The sequence below is a fragment of the Heterocephalus glaber genome, unplaced genomic scaffold (genome assembly GCF_053883595.1).
Source record: "Heterocephalus glaber isolate CG9 unplaced genomic scaffold, H.glaber_assembly_v1.0 deba00001687, whole genome shotgun sequence".
NCBI classification, from domain to species: Eukaryota; Metazoa; Chordata; class Mammalia; order Rodentia; family Bathyergidae; genus Heterocephalus; species Heterocephalus glaber.
Genome location: NW_028258412.1, coordinates 12,109,826 through 12,130,446, shown reverse-complemented (window position 1 = coordinate 12,130,446; position 20,621 = coordinate 12,109,826). Strand labels below are relative to the sequence as shown.

General features: G+C 40.6%; 1 protein-coding gene and 1 pseudogene across 5 annotated transcripts in view; both read right to left on the bottom strand.

The window, feature by feature from the left end:
• Usp30 (ubiquitin specific peptidase 30) overlaps positions 1-20,049 on the bottom strand; it is a 37,638-nt gene extending 17,589 nt beyond the window's left edge. For 2 of the 5 annotated variants that reach the window (XR_015446237.1, XM_004843632.4), the window contains exons 1-7: positions 19,826-20,048; positions 16,436-16,545; positions 15,174-15,356; positions 11,261-11,364; positions 9,356-9,454; positions 8,722-8,767; positions 7,296-7,390 (exon numbers count right to left, since the gene is read on the bottom strand). Coding sequence is in view for 4 of the 5 variants with exons in the window: in XM_004843632.4 (XP_004843689.1) it covers positions 7,296-7,390; positions 8,722-8,767; positions 9,356-9,454; positions 11,261-11,364; positions 15,174-15,356; positions 16,436-16,545; positions 19,826-19,908 (720 nt within the window). In the remaining variant the exon portion in view is untranslated. Of the gene's footprint in view, positions 1-7,295; positions 7,391-8,721; positions 8,768-9,355; positions 9,455-11,260; positions 11,365-15,173; positions 15,357-16,435; positions 16,546-16,657; positions 17,204-18,996; positions 19,062-19,825 lie in introns of those variants that run through there. The other 3 variants (XM_021257332.2, XM_021257331.2, XM_087198199.1) reach the window with 3 other exon arrangements.
• LOC147821985 (small nucleolar RNA U3) lies at positions 17,363-17,435 on the bottom strand (annotated as a pseudogene).
• Positions 20,050-20,621: the final 572 nt, after the last annotated feature.

The following is a 20,621-nucleotide window of genomic DNA, read 5'->3' as shown; positions in this document are numbered from 1 at the left end:
AAGTAGATGATAAAATAGGGTAAGCATTCCTATTTTTGGTAATGGCAGGGTAGCCTAGCTAGACTTACCCTCCCTTGAGATAACAGTTGCAAATTCTGGACCAAAACAAAAACTATTTGAATGACTGGAGAATACCAGAAGAAGGCAAAAACTAAAAGGAAGTCAACTCAGAAAAACAGAAATTCCGTAAATGAAATTTTCCCATTTGTGACATTTTTATTCAGTTTATGCAGAACAGGTAGCAAAAAGCAGCAATGTTATGGGACTGAGTTATGAGAGAAAGACTCAGGGAAATCCCAGAGAGAGGGAGCCACAGAGAGGATGAGCTGCCAACTCTGCATACAGACTGCACCCAATTCCAGGGTGAACCACCAACCACACATGCACAGGGCGGACTCCAGGGGCCTGCCAATGTGCAGCAGCTGGAAGCTAAGACAACGGAGCAGAGACTGGTGCAGCCCAAGGAGAGGGAAACAGAATGTGGAATTTGAACCCTCCCAAATTAACTGCTAGCCAGAACAAAATTCATCTTCCTTCAGAGAAATGTACCAGAATACAAAGACTCTATTAAGATGCTGAATATCCAAATAAAAAACAGATATGCACTACAAAGAGAGAGGAAAATGTGACCCAAGGTGAAGTGAGAGATTATGTAGATGGTAGAATTAGCACACAAGGCCCTCATAGATGTATTACATGATTGGAAATTTTTATTTTTTGGTTTTTGGTTTTTTGGTATGCGGATCAAACTCAGGACCTTGTGCTTGCCAGGTAGGTGCCAAAACCACTGAGCTAAATCTCCAGCCCATTCTCATAGATGTGTTACAAATACAGTCAAGGACAGAGAGGAAAATATGTAGTGATACTGAAGGAACAAATGGAGGATTTTAGTACAGAAATTATTAAAAAGAAGAAAGTGGGGAGCCGGGGATTTAGCTCAGTGGTTTTGCCCCCTGCTGTGCAAGTGCAAGGACCCAAGTTTGATCCCCAGTACCAAAAAAAAAAAAAAGAAAGAAAGTGGAAGCTGTGTGTGGTGGCACACACCTATAATCCCAGCACTCAGGAAGGCTGAGGCAGGTGAATCACAAGTTCAAGCCCAGCCTAGGCAACATAGTGAGACCCTGTCTCAAAATAAAAAATAAAAAGGGCTGGGCATGTAGCTCAGTACAAAGGTGCTGGGTCCAATCACCAATAGCACACACACACACAAAAAAAAAAGAAAGAAAGAAATTTTACAACTAAAAAGAATGATAATTAAAGTGAAAAACCTGCTTAATGGGCAGAGATTGGAGATGGAAAAACTTGAAGATGACAGTTTGAAGAAGATAGTTTGAAGAAGATAGAGGAAAAAGACTGAGGCAAAATGAATAAGGAATCAGTGACAGTGAAACAAACATCAGTGGAGTAGTAAGTAGAGAACAGGCATAAAGTCATTTTTGAAAAATTAATGGCCACAAAATTTCTGAAGTTGATGAAAACATATACAGACTTCAGAAACCATTAAACCCCATGCAGGATAAATACAAGAAAACTTTATATGGACAGGATGGACAAAATAGAGAGGAAAATTGCCGGGGATTTAGCTCAGTGGTTCCGCCACCTGCCTAGCAATCGCAAGGTCCTGAGTTTGATCCCTGGTACCAAAAATAAATAAATAAAGAGAAAATGTTATAAGCAGAGTAAAAAATGATACTTCATATACAGATCTATTTCTTTATGACATAGTTTTGAAAAATACAGACCAGAAGAAAACCAAATGTTGTCCTTAAAATAATGAATTTAAAACCAAAGCAACACAACAACAACACTATCAATCCCAAATTCTGTATAAATTATAGCAAAATTATTCTTGGATTGGATGTGGTGGTGGACACCTATAATCCCAGCACTCGGGAGGCTGGGGCAGGAAAATATCTACCAGTTCAAGGTCAGCCTGAGCTACACAGTGAGTTCAAGATCAGCCTAAAATACATAGTGAAATGCTGACTCAAGGAAGAAATTAGTCTTCAAATGTCAGGGTAGAGCCAGACACGGTGGCATACATTTTTAGTATCAGCCACGAGTTCATGCCCAGCCAGGGCTATGCAGTGAGTTCAAGGCCAGCCTGAACTACATAGTGAGACCCGGTCTCAAACAAAAACAAAAACAAAAACAAAACAAACAAAAAACTCAAGGCAAAATAACAATATTTTTATGTTTTTTGTTTATTTTGAGACAGAATCTCATTATGCAGTTCAGGCTGATCTTAAACTCACTATACAGTCCAGGCTGGCCTCGAATTTGCAACAATCCTCCTCCCTCAGCTTCCCAAATGTTGCAGTTACAGGAGAGCGCCTCCATGTCCAACAAAACAATATTTTCATAGAAATGAAATATAAGTGTATCTGTCACAAGCAGACCTACAAAAATGTTAATGGAACTTTTTAGGCTAATGGGAAAAAACATCATATGGACTTAGATCTATAAGAAGACTGAAGAAAACTAAACATGGTAAACTGAAAAAAAATGGTAAATTTAAAATATCTTTTAATTCCTTGAAAACATACACAACTATTTAAAGCAAGTCATAACACAATATGGTATATGTATATAAAATGTACATAGATCTAATCTATATGATAAAAATAGCACAAAGTCTGGGTAACAGAATTAAACTTTTATTACATTCCAGTACCTTACATCAAGGTATATAAATCAACTCTAGGCCAAGCGTAGTACTCTAAATCAGCTCTATATAGACTACAGTATGGTAAAATCACATGATGTAATCATATACACATGCACAGACAACTAGTAAAAATGTATAAATAAAAGGCCAATAAAGGAATTACAACAGAATACTAAAAGTATTTGATTAAGACAAAAGAAGCAAGGAAATGAGGAACAGAAGAACAAAAAATATACATGATAAATAGAAAACAAATGGTAAAATGGTGAACCTAAGTTAGATCATATAACGTAATTTTTTTTTTTTTGGTACCAGGGATCAAACTCAGGACCTTGTGCTTGCGAGGCAGGTGGCGGAACCACTGAGCTAAATCCCCGGCTCTCTAAGTTAGATCTTATAAATGCTTACATTAAATGTAAATGGACTAAACATTCCAATTAAAAGGCAGATTGCCAAGATGGATAGAAAAAAGACCCCATTATATGCTATCTACTTTAAATACAAAGACAGCTCAAAAATAAAAAGAGCCAGGTATGGTGACTTTGGGTGCAATCCCAGCACTGAGAGAGACTGAGGCAGGAAGATCAAAATTTCGAGCCCAGCCTGGGCAATTTAGTGATTTAGTGAGATCCTGTCTCAAAATAAAGGACTGGGGATATAGCTCAGTGGTAGAGTGCTCCTGGGTTCAATCTCTAGCACCTGGTGGTGAAGGATAAAAAAACAAGAAAAAAAGGGAGTAGGTCAGGCCTGGTGGTGCATGCCTGTAATCCTAGCTACTCATGAGGCTGAGGCAGCAGGATAACAAATTCAAGGTCAGCCTGGGCAACTTAGTGAGATACTGTCTCAAACTAAAAAAAAAAAAAAAAAAAGGGCTAAGGATATGCTCAGTGGTAGAGTACTTACTGAGCATGCATGAGGCATTGGGTTCAATCCTCAGTATTGCCAAAGAAAAAGAAGAAGAGGGGGAGGAGGATAAACCAAAGAACTACTACTTAATGAAAACAAAATCATTCAAATAGGTTTGAATCAGAGATGAAGAAAGACATTTTATCATGACAAAAGTCAACTCATTATAGCATATGTACTTAAATTCAATCCAAAACTTAAAAAGAAAAAAGACAGAAGAAACAAACAAATTCCAGCAAGTACTTAAGGAAGAAATAACACCAATATTAAACAAAATCTTTCAGGAAACAGAGGAGGGAACACTTCCTAGATTATTTCATAAGCCTAGCACAATCCTCATAGCAAAGCCTGACAAAGACATTACAAAAGAAAACTGTAAGGCCAATATCCTCATAATCATGACTAATATCCTTTAGAAAATCTTAGCAAATCAAATCCAATAATACAAAAAAACCCCACTAATACACCATAAAGAGGTTTACCTCAGAAATGCAAGGCTGATTTAATATTAGAAAAAAAAACTATAAGTTAGCACATTAACAAGATAAAATGATAAAATATGATCATCTCAATAGATACAGAAAATGCATGACAAGATTCAATCACGATTCATCATAAAAACTCTCAGCAAACTAGGAACAGAAGGGAAACTTCTCAATAGAAGAGTATACTAAAACCAAAAGCTAATACCATACTTAATTATGAAACACCTGGTACCTGCATCATAAGATTTAAAACAAAACAAAGATGTCTGCCATCACTATTCTTACTTACCTTGGCACCAGAGGTGCCACTGAGGGTATAAGGCAAAAAAATAAATAAAAGAAAGAAAGAAGGGAACAAACTAAAATTATTCCTATTCAGATATGATTATTTACAATCTACAATAAGACTTCTAGAACTAATGAATAAATTTTTGCAAGCAAGTTTGAGAAATAAAACCTATTTCTATAAACTAGTAGTATATAGTCAGAAAATAAAAACATTTTAATTCCACATATACCTTCAAAATATAAATAAAGTACAAAGAAAAAATAAGAGATGATGGACATAAGAGCTGGGTGTGGTGGTGCATGCCTGTTATCCCAGCACTCAGGAGGCTGAGGCAGGAGGATTGTTGTTGAGTTCCAGGCCAGCCTGGGGTACAATAGTGAATTCAGAGCTAGCCTGAACTACAAAGTGAGACCCTGTCTTAAAAAAAATAAAATAAAATAAAATAAAAATGAAAGATATGTAAGAATATTAAGTAATTGTAATGTATGATATGAACTTTATTTTTTTTAATTCCACATACATTAATCATCAGGATAATGCCAACCAAAATGAGATAGCAAATGAAAAAACAAAAAAAGGAAACTGGGAATGGAAGAAAATATTTGCAAACTATATATATATATATATATATATATATATATATATATATGTGGATTAATATCTAAAATATGGAAGGAACTCATACAAATCAACAGCAAAAACTCCTCCCCCTGCAAAAAATAAAAAAAAACTATTAAAAATTAGACAGAGGATCTGAAAAGGCATTTTTCCGAGGAAGACATACGAACGAGCACAGGAAGTTTTCAAATCACTAATCACAGGGGAAATGCAAATCAAAACCCAGTGAAGTATCACCCACATGTTTGGAGGGCTATTACTAAAAAAAGACAAGAAATAACAAATGTTGGAAAGAGTGTGAAGAAAAGGGAATTTTGTGGGGGGGGGGTATTGGAGATTGAATCCAGATTCTTCTCACTGAACTACATCCCCTAGCCCATTTTTATTTTTTTTATTTTGAAACAGGATCTCACTAAGTTATTAAGTTACCCAGGCTAGGCTCAAACTCGCAATCCTTCTGCCTCATCCTCCTAGAGTGCTAGGACTATAGGTATGTATCACCATGCCTGACTCTCTTTTTAATTTTTTGAAGAATCTCCGTACTGTTTTCCACAATGACTATACCAATTTGCATCCTCATCAACAATGTATAAGAGTTTCCACTTAGCTGGGTGTGGTAATACATTCCTTAATCCCAGAACTCCAGGAGGCAGAGGCAGGAGGATCCCAAATTGAAGACCACCCTGGAGAATTTAGCAACTCAGCAAGACCCTGTCTCAAATTTCTAAAAAAATGAAATGAAATAAAAAATAAAATAAAATAAAATGGGGTAGGGATATAGTTCAGCATGAAGGTCCTGAGTTCAATTCCCAGTATCAACCCCAAACACACACAAAAAAGAAAAATTAGTGTATAACCTAGCATTCCCTCTTCCGGGAATATACCTGAAGGAGGTGAAATCCAAACCTCAGCATTATTCACAACAGCCAAGATAAACAAACAACCTAAGTGTCTGTCAAAAAATAAATAGATTGGGCCGGGGATTTAGCTCAGTGGTTTCGCTGCCTGCTACGCAAGCGCAAGGACCAGAGTTCAATCCCCGGTACCAATAAATAAATAAATAAATAGATAGATAGATAGATAGATAGATAGATAGATAGATAGATACATGTATATATGGAGAGAGAAACATATATACGTAGAGATACTATACATATACATTTATATACATTGATATAGACACAGATGTATACACAATGGAATATTATTTGGCCATTGAAAGAGGAAATCCTGCCATTTATGACAAAAATGGATGAACCTGGAAGGTAACATATCCAAATTAAGTAATCCAGACAGAGAAAGACACATACCACATGATTGCACTTAAATGTGAATCTAGAAAAGTCGAACTCACAGAAGCAGAGAATAGAATGATGACTGCCAAGGTGGGGCCTTCAGTGATAAGATGAATAAGTTCTGGCAATCTAGCATACAACATGATGACTACAGTTAATAATACTGCATTGTACACCTGAAACCTGCTAAGAGAGTAGATCTTAACTGTTCTCACCACATGCATGTGGGCACACACATAAAGTAACTATGAGAAGATGAATATGTTAATTAGCTTGATTGTGGTAAAATTTTCACAGTGTATATAAAATCATCACTTTGTATACCTTAAATATATACAATTTTTATTGGTCAATTATATCTCAATAATTTAGGGATAAATCCTACAATGAGATACCACTTTATCACTACAAGACTGGCCAGAATCAAAAAGTCAGACAGTATAAGTGTTGGGAAGGCTATGGAGAAACCACCATTTTGGAAGATAGTCTGGCAGTCCCTCAGAAGGTTAAATGCAGTTATTACATGAGGTAGCAATTCTCCTCCTAGGTATATACCCAACTGAAATGAAAATGTATGCCCACAGAAAAATGTGTACACAAAACCTTGTAAATAATTCCCCCAAAAGAGGAAATGATCCAAATGCCTATCAACTGATGAGCAGATGGATAAACATGTGGTTCATCTATGCAACTCAATATTACTTGGTTATAAACAGGAAGTACATGCCAAAATATGTGAGCACCTTGAAAATATTACGTGAAGTGAAAAAAAAACAGACACAAAAGGACACCTATGGTATGAGTGACTCCATTTGTAGGAAATATCCAGAACAGGCAAAGCTTACAGGGGCTGGGAAGAGGAGAGAATGAGAAGAGAATGCAGTGTGTGTGTGTGTGTGTGTGTGTGTGTGTGTGTGTGTGTGTGTGTGTGTGTGTGTGTGTGTGTCTAGAGCCCAGGCAATCACAAAATTTCATGAATCTTAATTTCAAAGAAAATCTCATCAGGAGATATCAAGGATAGGAAATGTATTTACCTGGTGTTCACAGTGTTTGCAGACCATATTACTAGTAAGTCTTCCATGAAATGGGTGTTGAGACTTCCAGTGATCGGACGTGGGATGAGGAGACCCTGGAATGCAAAACATCTTCTGATACGACATTTTTAGTCCTTTAGCATCAACTTCAAACTTCTCCCTTCTTTTTAGTATGCAGTAGAAACTGTTCTTGAAAAGTATATAGAAAGAACTTTCCTTACTGACTTCCATCAAATAGACACCCTATTCCTTCATAGAATTTCTACAGAACTTTACATGTGATTTCCAGATAATGAATATAGCTACACTTTAAAAAAGGAAACTGTGTTTAATAACATCTTTTTATAAATATATGCTTAAAATGTTAGAGAACTCAAAAGAAGGATACCACTGTTAAGTGAGATCCATTTCTGAAATGACCAGAACAAGCAAGTGCTGAAGAACTGGGATGTTCTCAGGTTGAGAATGGGGCTGAGTAAACAAAACATTAGTGAGAAACAAGGGCTCTGAAGTCAGGCAGTCCTGGACTGAGTCCTGGCTCTGCTTCTTCTTCTTTTTTAAAAAATTTATTTTATTTTATTTATTATTATTATTATTATTATTATTATTATTTTGCTGTACTGAGGATCAGAGTCAGGACCTTGAGCTTTCCAGGCAGGCACGGTGCCACTGAGCTAAATCCCCAGCCCCCAGATCAATCTCCTGTTTCCTATTGCTGGTTTTTTTTTTTTTGCTACCCTATTTTTGGGTACTTTTTTTTTTGTACCAGGGATCGAACTCTGGACCTTGTGCTTGGGAGGCAGGCTCGGTGGCGCAGAGCTACATCCCCAGCGAGGTCTGCTTCTTGTTAGCTAGGTAACATGGAAGTCCTTTATCTCTGTATGTTCTGTTTGCTGGAAACCAGGATAATTATTATTCCAATGTCTCCAATATCACCAACTTCACAGAGTTGTTGTGAAGCTTAGGTGAGGAACTGCAATACCTTGAATACAATATGGGCTTGAAAAATATGTCTTCCTATTACTACCGAGGCACAAAGGAACTGGTGTGTCAATTTTATTTTTTAAGTGCTTAGAAAACAGGGATTTCTAGAGAACTGTGATAATTTGCAGTAAAGGTTGCCCAAAGTGGAAACGCTGAGGATGAAACAGATTCAGCTTACTGAGTAAGCTAGGATACGAAATTCAAGGAGATAAAAAGAAAACCCTTATTTGAAGTAAACCTCTGTGTTAAGTAAGTATATCTGGTGAGGAAACACCAAGAAAGCCATTTTACACTGTTTCCAAAACACAAGTCCCTTTGCAAGTACATCACAGTTCAGACTGTGTCATGAGGAAAGATAATAAAGCTTTTAAAAACAAGAAAATTATTGTCATATTGAAAAAGCACATATCTTATTTGTTACATTTCAGTGGAAAACAACTACCTCTTGTGCGGCAGGTTATTTGTTTGGGAGTTATTTCTGACTGCTGCTGTAGGGGAAAAAAGAGAAACAGGCTGAAAACCCTACTGCAATCGTTTATCACCCTCACCACTCCCAAAATCTTACAAGTTTTTGTGCTGATTGCACCATCAAAATCAACTTCCCACAAACCCCACGTTTCAAAAAGTAGTTCTAATTATTCTGTTTGGTTGGTTACTATGCATATTCTTTTGCCAAATGCAATTGAAACATGTTTTTCTTCAGAATATTTTTCCCCCTTTACTGGTTAACTTTTATCAACTCCCTAAATATTTCACTGTTATAGGAAAATGAGGACCCAGTTAGCAATTCTAAGACCCCTTATTTCCTCTATTAAACAGGAGAAAATAATACATTCTTTCTTTTCAAAGCCAGCATGAATTGTAGCAACAGATCATTTTCAAGAGGGTGGCATCACAGAGGTACCAACTGCAAAGTATGTAGTTCAGGACCCTCCCCATCCTTATTCCCACTCCCGACTTTCATTAGATCTTACATTTTTGTGTTTAAGGTTGTATGAAGCTACTATTTGTGTTTCCTATACTTATTAAATATGCTTAAACTGGATGAAGTATATTTGAAAATATTAATGGTTTACCTCCAGGGAATGGACATCGAACAAATGTGTGACCCGTGGTTGATGATCTCGCTCATCTTCCAGGGATGAGGTAATGACGTGGAATAATTCATGAGCATCCTGTAAACGGGCAAAGAATTCCTCAGAAAGGCTCGATGAGGCAAGGGCAGGATTGGAACCACTGCCTAGTGACCCATCTGGCAAACCTCCTCCCAACCTAAAGGCTAATAGGGACAGTTTGCCTTTCTACATTCTCAGGGCCCTTCCTGTTGATTGGGAACTGTTGTCACACTAGAGATTTTCACAAGTAAGACCCTCAACTCAAGGGCCCAAGAGGAGCAAGAAGGAAAGAAAGCAGATGGCTGTCTTCATGCGACTGGTCTCTGAGGCTGTCAGCTTACCTGAGATGGCCCTGACCTCCATTCCTCCATTCCACTGGACTTCAAAGAGGCAATTTTAAAAAGTCATGGTAATATATACATAACATAAAATTCACCATCTTAACAATTTTTAAATGTACAATGTAGTCAAATAATTCTAGTCACCAGAGAAAGACTAAAAAGTATTTTCTAAATGGGAAAACACTTAAACACACAATTGGATTAATTGAGATGCATTTTAAGAAAGTGTGGATATCAGCAACATTGTGTTTAAAAATGAACACACGGCTTCAGATTAATGTGGAAACAAGAGATGATTCTTAAAATAAGGAGAGTTAGGTTGGGCACAATGGCACATCCCTGTGATCCTAGCTACTCAGGAAACTGAGGCAAGAGGATCCCAAGTTCAGAACAGGCCAGCCTATCTCAACTTAGTGAGACCTTGTCTCAAAATAAAAAATTTTTTAAAAGTACCAAAGATGTAGCTCAGTGGTAGAGTGCTTGCCTAGCATGTGCAAGGCCCTATGTTTAATATCCAATACCAAACAATACAAAGGGGAAGGTTGACCAGGAAGCCTTATCAGCTTCCTTGTCATGTTTTTTAAATGCCTCTCACTCCAGTCCCACAGTTTGGGGAGGTCCTAAAAGCTGCCACCCGCTCCATTCTCTCTTCTAGTGTCTGGACAGTGGCAGCAGAAGCAGGACAAGGCCATCTAAGAAACATGGCTGGGGAGTGTGCCAGTAAAGCTAACATTTCTCAGCCTGGAGCTTCCCCCTGCTGGCCTCCTTGCTCTTGGTCCTAGTGGACTGGGAGGAGGAGCGAAGCACCGCCCTCTCTGGGCTCCAAAAACAGCAGTGAAACTGAAGCTATGGGGCTGCATGTGACAATTGCTCCAACTTTGGGGCCACTTTAAGCCAACCTCTTAAAACTGACTGGGGTTTTTTTCTTTTCAGACAGGGTCTTGCCAGTAGTCCAGGCTAACCTTGAACTCACTATGTAGCCTACCCAAGCTGGCCTTGAACTCATGATCCTCGGGCCTCAGCCTCCGGAGTGCTGGCCTTACAGGTGCCACCAAGACTCACTTTTTTTTTTTTGGTACCGGGAATCGAACTCGGGACCTTGCGCTTACAAAGCAGGCGGTGGAACCATTGACCTAAATCCCCAGCCCAAGACTCACTTTTTAAAAAGGAGAGTGAGCCCAAAAATAGTTTTACTGAATCTCTGAGGCACCAAAGTAAAGTTACTTGCCTCTTTCTAAAGGACCCACCAGACATCCTTATCAGCCACCAAAGTGCAAAGTCACTTGGGAACTGAAAAAATGTTCGCTGACAATTGTTTATGTCCCATCCTGCTAACCTTCCTTTCACTGGGTGACAAAGAGCTGTACATTCTCTCTGATCATGAGAGCAAGAAGAAAGGTAGGGATCTCATCCCAGAACAGTAAGTTTGTTTAAAATGTGAGAGATGTACATTCCAGCGGAAGGTCAGGCCCACTCACCAGGAGAAAGGATCTCCAAGCTAAGCTTGTTTGTATGTTGTCTTTACCTGTTCTTCAAAGGAAGAGATCTGCCATCTGTACATCCTCAAGACATCCAGCAAGCAGCTGGCATCTAAGACCTCATCCTCGGTCACTTCTTGGCAGGACAAAGCTGGAAACAAAAGGTAAGGCAATTGTTAAACTTACCTGGAAGCCTATACAGTACACTGTTATCAAAGTTAATTAGAATTCAAGGACTGTACACTGTGGAATTAGACCCCTTTCATCACTCCTGTTAGCCTTTTGGAGTACTTAGTACGCTATTATGAAAGAATGTGAGTTTGCATGAGGTTGCAGCATTTAAACAGAGTAACTGATTTCTGGATCTTCAAATTACTATCATTAGCCATAAATTTACTGTTTCAAGTTCTTACTGAGTAAAATGACTTTAACCCACCACTCTCAGGGCCCTGAAACACTCATCAAGTCCAGCCCCACACCAGTGTTTAATTCCTCTGCACAGCACTCTCTCCCATGGCTTGAGGACTTTGCTTGTTTGCATTTGAGTTTCTTATTATCTTGGCAAATTGTACCAAGCTATGTGAGGCAGCCTGAAAGGGCTTGCTGAGTACTTTGCTCTGCATTCAAAAGTAGAATCAAACCTAATAAACAAAAACAAACCTCTAAAGCAGCTTTATGAATTTATAATTATACCTAGGCTGGGGTTGGCACTTTTTCTGTAAAGGGCTCTATGTTCTCTGTTGCAACCACTCACTTTGGCTGCGCAAAAGCCTCCACAGGCAACACCTAAACAAATGAACATGGCTGGGGCAGGGTGGATTTGGCCTAACGGTCACAGGATGCTGAGTCCTGCTCTTGACTCCCTGCTTCCCACAAGACATTGCACCAGACCTGTACTGCTACAGTGTGGGAGATCAAGGAGGGGCCTGCAAATGCAATGACTCCCCAGGCAAGTAGGCCCAGATTGTTTCTTTTCTGACTTGCTATCAGTGGTCTTGAGAGATTCTTTTAAATACTTCAAGGCTCTGAGTCTGGAGGATCTGAACACTTAAGTACCCCTGCCCTCAATCCATCCTCACCCTCATGCCTGTTAGTATGACTGGTGACCTTCAGTGGCAAGATGTGAGAAAGCAGGAGCCTGGGCAGCCAGTGCTGAGAAGGCCTGATGCTCAGCCTGTCAGAGTGTACACTATGGGGCCAGTGCTTTACCTTCCAGGACACAGGGAGCAGAGTGAAGAAGGGACTTCCTTCCTCCTTCCGTACTGTTTGGGGAGCCCTGTTCTATTCACTTGTCTCTCCCAAGGAAAATTCTAATGTCTTCCTTAACCCAATTTTGTTTAAAATGCTATGGGGCCCATTTGGCAATGTATGCTCAGTTTTATGTCTTACAGTTTGATTTTTTTCAAGATCTAGCTAAAGAAACAATGTTAGGGTTTAGATCTTTACTGTCCCCCAAAAATCTCATGTGTTCAGAGGTGGGCTTTTGGAAAATGGTTGGCTCTTTGAAGAGCTACACTCATCGGTGGATTAATTCATTGATGAGCTCATAGTTAAATGTGTTGTTATGAGGTGGGGCCTGGTTGGAGGAAGTAGGTCACGGGGGTGTGACCTGGAAGTGTATATTCTTGTCCCAGGCCCCTTCCCCTCTCTCTGGCTCTTTCCCCTCTCTCTGCTTTCTTGCTGTCATAGGTTGAACAACTGTCCTCTGCCACACCTTCCACTAGTAATTTCTGATACCTCTGAAACTGATCCAAAATAAGCCTCCTCTCTTCTAAATTGTGTGTGTGTGTGTGTCGGGTATTTTGTCACACCAAAAGGAAGGTGACTAATACAAGAGGTTGTATGCATAAGGAGATCACATAAAAGGACGTTCACTACAGCCTATTTATCATGACAAGGAACTGGAAACAAAAAGCTAAATAAATGGGGGTGCCTAGATATCACAGATCTCCTGCAACTGGGAAGGTGAATGAGGTTTGCAAACTTATCAATAACTGTACAACACCAAAACAGCCACTGCTGACCCTTTGGTCTTTTTCCGTCCAGTCCTTATCTGTGGAAGTTTATACTTGTTAAAGTCAAGTTATATCATAGTCTGTATCTTGCTCTTTTAAACTTAATATTATAGCCTATGGCCTTTCTCAAGTTAAAAAAAAGACACACTTCATAAAAATGATTCTACATGCATAAATTCCATTGGCTGTTTAACCATTCTGTTAGACGCTCACATTTTTGTCCTCCTTTCCCTTCCCTTCCCCTTTTCCTCTCCCTTCCCCCTTCTCACTCTCCCTCTCTCTTTGTTTTCTTTTCTTGGCCATTATAGACAGGTGCTGGAGACCTTTCTGCATACATCATATTCTGTATAATTCCATGAAATTTTAACAGATGTTATAGGGGGATGAAAACACTCCTACAGTCAAAAACTGGTTTAAATACAAAGAGCTGGGGGCCGGGGATTTAGCTCAGTGGTCCCGCTGCCTGCCTCACAAGCACAAGGTCCTGAATCCGATCCCCGGTACCAAACAAAAACAAAAACAAAAAAAACAACAAAGAGCTGAGCATGGTAGTGCATGCTTATATTTCCAGCACTCAGGAGACTGAGACAGGAGGATCTCAAGTTCCAGGCTAGTCTGGACCATACAGTGAGTTTGAGGCTGGTCTGGATCACATAGTGAGCCCCAGTCTAAAATAAATAAATAGAAACAATCAAAAAATACCCATGAAGTTGGACAGATGACTTCCAATCTTTTTTTCTTCTTTTGCATTGTTTTTTTTTTTTGGTACCGGGGATCAAACTCAGGACCTTGCGCTTTTGAGGCAGGCAGCAGAACCACTGGGCTAAATCCCTGGCTCGATGACTTCAAATCTTTACCCAGTCAATATATATTGTGACTCTCCAAGTGGGAACTAGTGTTCAGCCATCCTTAAACTTGTTTGCTCTTGAGACTTCATTTTTCTAGCCTGTGTAAATCAGTTTTTCTCTCTTTCTCTCCCTCTCCTTTCTGTCCTTTCTCATATTCATTCCCTCTCCCCCCGCCCCCTCATACTGGGGACTGAACCCAGGACCCTCATACTGATTTATGCCCTCGGCCTTTTTTATATTTTATTTTGAGGCAGAGTTTTGCTAAATCACTAAATAGCCCATGCTGGACTCAAACTTGGGATCCTCTTGCCTCAGTTTCCAGACTGCTGGGATTATAGGCGTGTGCCACCATGCCCAACTCAGGGTACAGATTTCTAACTACTTCTATGAGATAGACTCCCAGACATGGGATCAATGGACCAAAGAGTACTGAACATTTTGTAAGCTATTACTGGGCAGTACCAAACCACTTTCCAGAAAGGTACACTAAGTCCCACCCCCACTAGCAGTGTGTGGATGTATTGTCCAGCAGCTGGCCAGAACTGTGGATTTTTAAATCTTTGCTGACAGACAAGAAAACAAAACAAAGAAAACAAAAAAGCACTATTATTTTATTTATATTTCTTTGATGTGATGATGTCAAATTGAACACTGGAGTGGTACCTATGTGTATACTTCTTGTGAATGACCTTATTTCCTAGGCTAAGGCATTTTTTTTAAATGTTTTTGAAACCAAAGTACTTCTTAACAATGAAAATGTTTACATGGCAGTGGACTTCTTTCCTCACTTAAAAAGCTGTTATTAAAACTGACGAATTTTAAAACAAATGGTCCCAGATTTTATTTTTTATTTATTTATTTATTCTTTTGTATCAGGGATCAAACTCAGGACCTTGCGCTTGCAAGGCAGGTGGCAGCACCACTAAGCTAAATCCCTGGCTAGATTTACTTTTTTAAAAATACCTTTATGGTATATGTTGGGCTCTTAGGATTTTTTAGTGATGATCTATATAGTCCTTTTCTGAAATAAAGCAATTAACCTGTTCTCTGCCTGTCAGCTGACTTGCTTTGCCAATGTACATGGCTCCTCTAGGTACCTTTCAGGAGGTGCAGCAGGGTCAAGGACAAGTGCTGGTGTGGCGGGGGCTCCTTCTGGTCCCTGGTGTACTGGGTGGTGAACTCCTCCAGCCACCTGATGAAGGCAGGACAGGCAGACAAGCCCTGTAGCAAGGAGTTCATGAAGCAGGTGTTCCCTAAATTAACGAGGCCAGGTACAAGCCCTGAAAGAAAGTTGGGGAGGGAAGAGACCAGCACATCACATTGCACCAGCTTTTCTCTTCTCTGCCAGCCAGGACCCAGAGTATCTGTACTATGGTCTTAGACTGAGGTTCCCAATCTGAGCAGGTCCTCATCCACACAGAGCTAGGGACAGCATTAATCTGTGCCCAGGCCTGGGCCTACTGCTCCTGCAAACTATAAGCAACAGGACAGGTCCCTGTTACGTTATCGCAGTGTCTGGCACAGCTTCATTCATTATTAAATATATAAAAACATTTAGTAACCATCTCTCCTCTCCTCTCCCTCACTCTCTCATGTGCTCTCTCTTCTTTAATAAGAAAACAATGTCTCTCAGAACAGAAAACAATGTTCTGTTGTTGCTTTCCCAGGACAATGATTTTGTTCTTAAAACAATCACTGGGAAAGACATCACTCTACCAATTCTGATCAGCTTTCTGCGAAGAGAGCAACAAAATTTGAATTAATTCCCTCTTCTACTAAAAATCTTTTTAAAAACCTTTTTCATATGAAGATTCTCAAACATTCACAAGAATATATAACGAACTCAATTACAACCATCCCCAGATTTTATAATGATCACATTTTGCTACATCCATCGCTTTATTTTACTTGCTGAATTTTAATCAGTGATAAGTAGAGCAACATTTACAAAATGGATAATTTAAAAAATAATGAAATAGTTTTTTTAGTGAATAAACTAACTTGAAAATTTTACTGTTATTAGCAAGAAGTCAGAGAAACCATAGATGCATGAAACAGTTAGTTGCACTGCTAAAAACACAATTGCCATATTAATGAGAACAGTTAGATAATCTGAGCCACATTACAAAGCAAGCCTTAAATTCAAGTCCCCATAAGTGCTGAAATAGAAACCTTTTTACAATAGGGTGGAAAATAATGAGTCAATGCAGAAGTACTGTTCCACAACTAAAGTCCTTACTCACTGTAAACATACAAGAGAACAAAAAATGACCCACTCCTCCAGCTTTTCATACTGTTTCTGGATAAAAAGGATTATCAGTCAAGTCCAGAGACCACGAAGAAGTGGCCCCATCCTTACCTTTTCTGCGTTTCTTCCTTTCTGTAATGGGTCCCCAAATAACATAGATTCCTGCTGCAAGGGCAGCAGCGATTCCACCTATAACTCCCCAGTTTTTCATGACTTTATATCTAAAAAAGAAAATAACTTTGCTGTCTTCTTTCATCACAAACACAGTATGTGAATGTACAGACCTAGGTAAGTAGAATAACATCTTGTCAAAATAACCCACCAGATACCTACCTTTAAAGGTAAGGTAATATAGACAGGTTTATGTCTTGAGAATCAGGATGTTTAAATTAGGATTTAAAATCCAAGACAAAATACAGCCTTCCCAAAGCCCTGTCTCAGAGGGAAAGCAGGAGTTTTCCTCCTCCTATGCCTCATTCCACTGCCGCACTGGCTGTCACAATAGCCTACACTGTTGACCTCAGGGCCTTTGCACTGCTGCTCCCTCAGCCTGGCATGTTCTTCTCCTACATCACCACTTGGCTCCCTCCCTCACCTTTATTTCCCTTCACTGCTAAAAGAGGCCTATTCTGCACACACTCCTGGAACCTGCACTCCTGGCCCCTTTTACCCAGTTCTGCTTTTTCTTTTTACTATTGGACTTATTACTTTCTAACATAAAATTCACTTATTCACTACTTTCTTGTCCATCTCCTTCAAGTGGAGTCCCTAGGGGGAGGGTTCTGTATCTGTTGTACTAACTGATGTATCAGAAGTACTATCTAGATCATGCCCAGCACAAAAGAGATTCTCAATAATATTTGCTAAATGACTGAATACTGTAGCAGATATATATAAATGCATTTCTTTTAGAATATTAAATGTACAGTAAAAGATCTTCTATATATTTATAAAATTAAGTTCTTAATTTCAGGCTTCACTTGAACACTGAAGTCATTTTTTTACTACAAATGAAGAAAATTTACCAGTAATTTAAAACATTATTTTATATAAAGTTATGTATTTCTACTAAATAACCAACTATAGAAATGATCCCTGAAAGTATAGCTTTTGTATTTCTACTAAAGAAGGGCAACCATACATGTGCATTCATTTATGTGTAATATATGCCTATAGATGTGCTCCATATGTATAGATGTGTGTGTGTATATTTGGATCATATGAATCCAATTTTGATCTCAACTCAGCAGAGTCATTAGTGATAATAGTGAATTGTCTTACAATAGTTAGAATTTTCCTAGTGTCATAGAATGAATTTCAAATAAACTTGTTGTTCTGAGGCAGAGTCCATAGAATATTTACAGACTTGGTTGAGAAAGTAGAATCACATTACTCTGGCTCAAACCCGGATTTGCTGTGTCCTACGGTATCATTCCACCTTGTAAGCCTCAGCCTCCTCATCTGTACAATGGGGACCATCATGAGACCTACCTTACAGTATTGCAGTGAAGATTAAATAAACACTAATACATAGGGGACATGAGTTAAGAGCTTAATAAGCATTAGCTGCTGTAAGTATTAAGTATTATAACCTCAGTTTCGTTCATAAAGTTATTTTGAACTTTTGGGGTGGGTGTTGAGACAGGGTTTTGCTATGTAGTTTAGGCTGGCTTGAATTCGTTATGTAGCACAGGCTGGCCTTGAACTCATGGTGATCCTCCTGCCTCAGCCTCCTGAACGCCAGAATTACACACCTGGCTTATTTTGAATTTTCTTAATGTATCACTGTGCCTGGAAAGGTAATAAAGGACTATCACTGAAGTACTAAAGCCCTTGACCAATGCTTTAAAATCCCCCAGCAAGCACTCATTTAAGGGTACATAATTTATGCAAGGCACTGATAATCTTATCCTGAACACAGCCTCATGCAGTTAGGTTCTACTATCATCCATCATCCACATTTTTTTTTTGTTTTTGGCAACAGAGTCTTCCTATGTAGTTCAGGCTGGCCTTGACTCACTGTGTACCCCAGACTAGGCTAGAACTCGCAGCATTCTTCCTGCCTCAGCTCCCTGGGATTATAGGTGTGTGCCATCATGTCTGGCTTATCATCTACATTTTTTTTTTTTTGGTACCGGGGATCAAACTTGGGTCCTTGGGCTTGCAAGGTAGGTGGCAGAACCACTGAGCTAAATCCCCAGCCCTATCCACATTTTTAAAGATGAAAGAAGTAGGTGATATAACTAACTTGGTCACAGTAAAGGAATGTGGCTCTGGACCCATGCTTATCCCGCTTCAAAATCTGTGCTTAAAGTCGCAAAGTTCATGAGGGGAACTGAAGGCACTGTGTCAAAGTGATGAGAGAGAGGAAAGATCCTCAGCACATCATGAACAAAAAACCAAGGGACAAAAATCCCAGGTTAAGTAGCAACTTTGCAAACTCCATTCCTCTGTAAAATGACATCCTGAGGAGAGTGGTGAGGCCTGGCAGCAAAGAGATTTGCTTTCTCTTCCTAGCTCTGTTATCAGATCACCTGTGGGGCCACAGGCAAGGCCAGCTCAAGGTCCATTTCCCATGTACAGAATAGGGACACTGAACAGGATAGCCACTGAGGGCTTCCAGCCCTGAACAATAAGCTCTTTAAACTCCTCCAGTTCCAGAGGAAGCCGACCTGAGCAACGGGTCTCAGTCATTTACAGTAATGGAGGTGTGGTGCTCAGCTCCAAAGCCCAGCACCTAGGGGAGGGCGAAAAAGAGAAAAATGAAGGCTGTGATAGGACTGAGCACGCAGCCAATTGGGAGGTTCTAGCAGGAATGAAGGGCTTTAGGCCTTCAGGACGGGCAACCTTAACAGGTGAAAGGGCTGTGACTGACTCAAGGACCCTTATAAAATAAGGGTATTTATTCCCACTAACAAGATTTAGGGACACCGAAGTGGGGATCCCTAGCAAAACGGGATGGGGGGGGGGACGCTGAAAGAAATAGGGGTACTGACAAAATGGAGGGTATCTTGCCGGCCTGGGGCTCTTTTAACATTGTGAAAGCCATGGCAGGACTGGGGAGCCTGGGAAGATTGTGGAACTCTGGCAAAGCAGGAACAGATATGACTGGAGGGTCCAGAAGGATTGGGGGTGTCCTAGAATGATTAAGGGGTCTTGACAGGCCCAGGAGGCACCCAGAGGCCTGGGCGGCACTGACAGAATTAGGGGCCCTGACAACACACAGGGATCCTCTTAGTCCTGGGGCGCTGACGGGATGGGAAAGCAATGGCGGGGGCGGGGGCCACTGACAGAACTGGCAAGTGCCGGCGAACCGGTGCTGCCGCAGGACTGGAAGCCCTGAGGGCCCGTCACCCCTCCCGCCTCAGGGCCTAGGCCTCCAACCCTTCAGGATGCAGACCCCTGGCGGGGGGGGGGGGACCTGACTGGGTGTGAAAAGGCCGCCCCAGGCCTGGTCTGGATCCCCGGTCCGGCCCGCCCCGCCCCCCAGCGCAAGCTCACCTGACAGCAGCCCCAGCCCGCAGAAAGCGCTGGATGGTCCTGTCAGCCGCGGTCACCGCCGCCTCGGCCCGGGAGCGCAGCATCGCGGCAGCGAGGGGGGCTTGTCGCCACCCTCGCTGTCTCTGCCGCCCCCGCGGTCACCAGACCAAGGGTTCCAAAGGCTCCCGAGGCGGCGGAACCCACGGCCACAATCCTTCCTCCTCCGGTGAAGGTAGGTCGGAGGACAGACTCTTGGGAAACCGGAAGTAGCATCCGCGGAGGGCAATAGTCGACGGACTACGTCTTTATTTTTCCTTTCCACTGTAACAACCGGCGCAGGCGTCAGTTGCTAAGGGAGGCTCAGCGGCCGCAGGACTGCTTCGTTTCCAGATTCTGCCCTGGTCCCATCTACAAATGAAGATATTCCACTTTCAAGAGGGCCCCTGGGTCACGTTTTCAGTGTGGAGAGGGACCCCTCCCTGCCCGAAAGTGGAGTCAACCCTCTGCAAGTGTTATTACTGTCATCAAGGTGGAAACAGGTTGCAGAGGAGGGCCCTTTAACAAGGATGGGGCCTGTCTCCGAAGGCATCAATAGGGAAACAAAGGTCTTTAATAACGATAGCCGCCCAGCTTACTGTTTACTTAGTTGCTAAGTACGTATTGCTAAGTATTGTCACATTATTCACATTTAATATTCAACTCTAACATTACCCACATTTTACATTCCAGGAAACCCAAGAAATTTAGAGAAGCAGTAAGGCTTTTAAACACGTCTTACAAGAGATAGAAGAAAAATTGGCAGGCAAGTCTGGGTGTC